The 6000-nt window shown below is 52.7% G+C and overlaps 1 protein-coding gene across 1 annotated transcript in view; it reads right to left on the reverse strand.

Moving 5' to 3' along the window:
• Positions 1-2382, reverse strand: part of FAM120A (family with sequence similarity 120 member A) — a 50761-nt gene extending 48379 nt beyond the window's left edge. Inside the window, exon 1 of the mRNA XM_080996725.1 lies at positions 1323-2382. Within this exon, the coding sequence (XP_080852851.1) occupies positions 1323-1796 (474 nt within the window). The 5' untranslated portion in view covers positions 1797-2382. The remainder of the gene's footprint in view (positions 1-1322) is intronic.
• Between the last annotated feature and the right edge of the window lie 3618 nt (positions 2383-6000).

Genomic DNA, 6000 nt, shown 5'->3' on the forward strand with positions numbered 1-6000 from the left:
ATGGATTGGATTTGAATTGAGTCTGTTTCCAGAAGACTGGCTGCTAGCTTGCAAGGGACATTTTATAAATCCGAGTGATCAGAACAATGGCCTCCCAAACAACATGGAGTCAGAACACACCTCGCTGGAGTTTTGAAGATGAGCAGAACTGCTCAAACTTCAAAGCATTAATTAGGGTGGCTCTGGAGCACAAGCGTTACAGATTCATTTTGCTACCTGCCCGTCTTCAAATTCTCCATCAGGCAAGGCACGGTGAGAGCACCAACCTCCCCTTCTTCCCGTTTTATGGGATGGGGAAAGAAATGGATCCTGAGATGCGGGGGGGGGGGGGAGGAAAGAGGAGCGGAGGGGGATGCATAGAGGCAAAAGTGCTCACAAAACCAGCAGTGGGGAATACAGCCTCAGGAACGCTGGAAAAACGAAATTATGATTGCATCTCCCAATTTAGCCTTTGCTATTCATTAGGACATCTATGATAGTGGATGGGAGCCTTCGGATGTTCCAGATCACCCTCATCTGGTTTTCAAAGCTTGACAGGTATGTATAAATAGAAAAATCCCCGTAGAGATTGAGGACATCAGGGCGCTTACGAAGTCCTCCCCTTTGCCAGCTCAAGGCACCCTGCTAAGGAGGAGGCGCGGAGGCGACTTAAGGCCTCTTGGCGGGAGGGGGAGACCCCCGGCCAACGCCGAAGCGGCAGAAACTTTTTGGCCCCGCTTGGGCGGCTATTAATGGCCAGCGGGGAGCCCGCTTGCTCCCAGGAAACTCGCCGCACCTCCTCTCCCCGCCCAAGCCGCCGACACCGCCAGCTTTTGACGACATTTTGCGGATATGGAGAGACACAGATTCCCTCCCTCTGAACTCCGTCAAGCCACAACCAAGAGGGCAAAACCTGCTGCCATCTTAAGAGTGCTGCCCCTCCTCTCCCCCCCTCCAAACACTAAAAAAAGACCCCCCAAACCCCACTGGAGCTGCGAAGAACCGAGGAGTGGAAAACCTGGCGCTTCAATGGCTAGGAGAAGCAGCCCCGGAGTGCCAGAGGAGCCCCGGGGGGGGGGGACCAGGGAAGGGCCCCTATTAGTGTGGGCCAACGGTGGGGGGGGATGGCAAGAGAGTGCAGAAATGGCCAACCAAAAGGAGGGGGCCGCAAGGTGGCAAAGGAAAAGGGGCAATAGGGCAGGGGAGAAGATGCAAGGGGCGCTGGCGCAACGTGGGGCTGGCCAGGAGGGGAAAGGCAGGGGCCGGCGGGGCAGTGTGGACAGCAGCCCCTAGCGCCCGAGCCCAGGCCCCCTGGGCCGCCTGCTGCTGCTGCTGCTGCTTACCTTGATGTGGAAGCGGATGAGGGCCAGGCGGATGCAGTGCGCCATGCAGACGGGCGGCAGGAACCAGACCTTGGGCGGCGGGGTGCCCTTGTTCTGGACGTGGCTGACGATCTGCTGGGCGGTCTGGCGCTCGTTGCCCTGCCGCTTCACCCACTCGTGGAGCCGGGCCTTTTCCAAGGCGCCGTTGAAGAAGACGAAGAGCTCGATGTTGCCGTTGAAGCAGGCCTTGGCCAGCGCCGCCAAGTAGCCCAGCATGTGGTTCCACTGGCCGCCGCTCACCCAGTCCGTGTAGAAGCCGCCGTAGAGCCGGTGCAGGCAGTTGTCGGCGTCGATGAGGAGGCGCAGCGGGGTCTGCGGGGGCCTCTGGCGGCCGCCACCCACCAGGCTGCCCCGGGCCAGCTTCTGCAGCTCCACCGGCACCACGGCGCTGGGGCAGTGTTTCTCGATGTAGTCCTGGAAGCCTTGCACTCCCATGGCGGCGGCGGCGGCGGCAGCAGCGGTGGCGGGGACCGGACTTGGCTTGCTGGAGGCGGCGGCGGCGGTGCAGAGCGAGCGGCCCGGGCGAGGCAGGAGCGAAGAGTTGCGGGGTGGGAAGTGATGGCCAATGTGATCCGACTAAGACGGGGCGGGCTGTTTGGTCTGGCTGGCTGGCTGCTGCTGCTGCTGCAGTTGCACGGCGGCTCTTCAGGGGGGAGTTGTGTGGGTTCGTGGGGGGCTCATGGCTGCTGCGGCCGCCATGTGCTGCTCTCACAGCGCCATGGCTCAGGGGATCCGGGCTGCTGCCGCTGCGGCTCCTACTGCCTGCCGGGGGAAGGGAGGAAGGGAGGGAAAAGAGAGAGAGCGCGGGAGGGGAGGGAGGACGGCGAGGAGGAGGAGGAGGAAGGGAAGGGAAAGGAGAGGAAGGGGGCAGCGGCACACGGCGCAGGAAGCCAACCCACTCGCCGTCGCGGAACAGGCGGGACTTGGCCCGGGCAAGCGGAGCCGCTCACACCGCCCGCCCGCCTTGCTGGGCGGCAAGCGGGACCAAGGCAGGGCGCCGCCCCCCGGCCTCTCCACTCCGCCTAGCGGGAAGGGAGGGCTGGCCGGGCCGCCTCCCCGCTCTCCCTTCTGGCGCCCGCCGCCCTCGACCCGGCCTGCTACCCAAGCGGCCGCCGCCGCCGCCCCTGCAGCTGGGACCCGCTCGGATGCCGGGGCCTGTTGCATAACCCAGGCATGCGCACGGCAGGGCAGGCGGGAAGAAGGCGAAGCGGAGGATTGGACCGGGAAGGGCCTCGCAAGCGGAAATGGAGGGAGGGGGGCTTGCGAGGGGAGGGAAGCGGGGGCTGCCGGGGAGGAGGCGAGGGGAGGGGGCTCGCGGCGGAAAGGCGGCGGCGGGAGGAGGAAGCGGCGCCGCGGGGAGGGGTTCGAATCTGGCACTGGCGAGGGGGACACGCAGCCACAGCCAGGCGGACGAGGTGTTCACCCCGGACACAGACAGGAAGCTTCTGGCACCTTGCGACACAACCCTGCCCCCATTTTGCTCGCTGAGGCTTGCTCCCCCCCCCCACCGTAAATATGGATAGGGTTGCCACCTTGAAGATTTAGTGCATTTTATGGGCGTACACACCAGCTAACCCACGGCCGGTCTTTTAAGGTGTCACAGTGCCTTTCCTGCGTGCTTGGACTGCACTATATACCACATACTAGGATTGGCATGTGCAGTGCTGTCGAGTGGTACTCAGGGGCCCACACAATGATGCGTCAGACAGATGTCGATAAAAGGAGACAGGTATCACTCCCATAAGATCAGGTTGTTATCCTCTCACCACCCACCACCAAGAGAACCAGACAACTCTCACAGGAACATTTCACGTATTGCCTTTTTAGATGTATTCTTACAAATTTAAAGGATGACAAATGCATGTGTCATATAAAGGTACATTAGTCAGGGAGCAGTTAGTGGCTGCACTTCCTTGTTCAGGGGTACTCTCTGTGCTTTGTGTGAAATGGCTCATATTTTAGCAAGCGATGATACTAATTTTCACCGCTTATTAAACAGGGATTGATGGGTTCCTAAGGTCAAGTCAGAATCTATCTAGATGTAATGACTGTGTGCCCTTTTACATATTAAAACTCATTGGTCAAGGCCCAGACCTTGCCATATGATTAAAACCATGAACGTGAAACCTCCTTATGAGCGTGGTTTTTAATACCATGATTTCAACTGCAAATATGTGCTTGGCTGCCTGATTCTATGTACCATTGTTTCAATAGTCTTAGGCACAAATAACGGCGCAGGATTGGAGTATACATATCTCTCATAGAAATAAACAAAACTTGGGGGAGGGACTTCAGTTGACTGAATTGTACTCTTGATATGTTTCTAGCTCTGCACTGCCAGAAATAAAAGTGACATAAAGGGGGCTGCCATATCTAAGACATTTTGAACAAAATAACATTAATATTATTTATACTGTTAACAGCATTTATAGCAGGTAGGTCACCTGCATTACTATAGTTTACTAAATGCTCAAAAGGAAAAGTCAGCAGAAGTTGTTACCTCTTTCTGACTGTTCAGATAATAGGCATTTCATATATCAATTCTAGTGAGCAGGGGAGCCCTGATTCTCACCTTATTTTAAATGTTGATTTAAGATAATTCAGTGAAATATAGGGGATGGAGGCCAGATTGGAAAGAAGCTAGCTAGGTGAACCTAAAAGAGAATAACCCCATATCACACCTGTAAACCACATGTTCAGTGGGTTAATATAAAGGAATCTGGTTGCTAACTGAAGGAGAAAAAAGCATCTCAAAGAAGCTTTAAATTGAAGAGCAAGGGAGGGGAGGGACGATATTAAAAAGTCAATGATGAGAAGTTGAAGCAAATTGATAGAGAATAAATGTGTGTGGAAGTGAAGGAGACGAGATGATACAGCAAAACAGTAGTTGCTTTTCTTCAAAAGAAATACATGATAAGTACCTAAGAAGAGTCCTGCTAGATCAGACCAAAGGGCCATCCAGGCCAGCATCGTCTTCTTACTGTGTCCAATCAGTTGTTAATGGAAGTCTGCAAGCAGAATCTGAGTGCAACACTACTATTCCCACTTGGGATTTCTGGCATCTAGGAATAAGTTGTTGTTGTTGTTGTTGTTGTTGTTATTTCACATCAAATAAACACATAAATTAGTTTTAAAACAGTACCAAAAAAACCCTGAAGATGGGTTTAAAAACAATACAAAATAAGGCCGAGACCTTTTCATCTGAAAAAAACATGTTGAAACAAAAACATATTCGCTGTTCCATGTCTTATCTGTTGTATCTTAACAGGGATGTTCTACAGAACAAGAGCAGCCACACTGAAGCCCTGCCCCAAGTTACTGTGGAATGGGCTTCTGATATTTTAAGGACTTAAAAGGAGAAACTCCTGCAGAATGTTATGACCTCCTGGGTATACAACGGATAGAGTGGTCTCTCAAGTAAACTGGTCCTGTGTAGGGTCCTGTGAAGCTGGTAAAAGGCAGTCCTAGCTACTGAGGACTTTTGTACAGCAAGCACCTCCTAGAGCTGGATCTAGGAGCACTTGCAGACTATGCACCTGCTCCTTCTGGAAGAGAGTAACTTCATAGAGGAGAAGCAACCAGACCTGGAAGTCACTCATCCATAGAGTTGCCATCTGTGCCAGACACAGTTTATTAATCCTCAGCCAGCCCATCACTCCAACCAGGCACTGATCCAGGGCCTGCGTGGCCATTCCTGATTAGCGATGGCACATCACTCCAGATCTCCTAATTACTGTTCCCAGCAGCTTCATACAGATCCTAAATAACATTGGAGATATGATACTACCCTGTGGCATTCCAAAACTGGGTGGACTAGAGACACTCATCCAGTGCTATCATCTGGAAGTATCCCAAGACCAGAAACGATGCACAACAGTGTCTTTGATACAATCTCTTGGAAACCATAGTTGATGCACTCAAAAGCTGATGAGAGATTGAGAAGGAGCAGCCCCCTTCTGATAAAGACCATCCACCGAGGTGACTGTGGCAGACTCAGTCCTGAAACCAAGTCTCAACCAAGATTAGAAAGAGGCTAGATAATCTGTTTCCTCTTAAGAATGCCTGCAACTATATCACTATGATACTGTCCAGTACATTGCCCCAAAAGGGAGTATGTGACTGGGTGGTAGTTGATAAATACTATCTGGTTCTCGCAGTTTTTCTTCCAGGAGTAGCCACACTACCACCTCCTACAAAGCAGCAAGCATCACACTGCCGTTTGCAACATAAAAAAGAAAAAAGCAGACCATTGCCCAGGAGCTTACAATCTTTTAATACTGCAGTAAGATTGTAGGGACAGGTATCTGAAGGGCAACAATATATGAATGCGTGGGGAGACAATGGCCTTGATTTTATTGTGGTAGAGGATAAAGACTTCAGGAGCTGGGGTTAAGTAAGGGCTTCATGGGAATGATCAGCCTGGAAAAGGAGGATGGAGGTAGAATCACAGATGGTGTAGGAGGGCATTCCAGGAGAAAGGGGTAGGGTAATGGTTTTACAGCCATGAACCTGAGGAATGTAGAATTCCAAAAGCAAAGGTATCTAGGGTATATTCAGGAAGAAAGTCAGTGGAGAAAAGATAGGGATGGGGAACTTGTGGCCCTCTAGATAGACTCCAAACCCCCATCAACCCACATGG

The sequence above is a fragment of the Podarcis pityusensis genome (genome assembly GCF_964106645.2).
Source record: "Podarcis pityusensis genome assembly, chromosome: 2".
In the NCBI taxonomy this organism is placed as follows: domain Eukaryota; kingdom Metazoa; phylum Chordata; class Lepidosauria; order Squamata; family Lacertidae; genus Podarcis; species Podarcis pityusensis.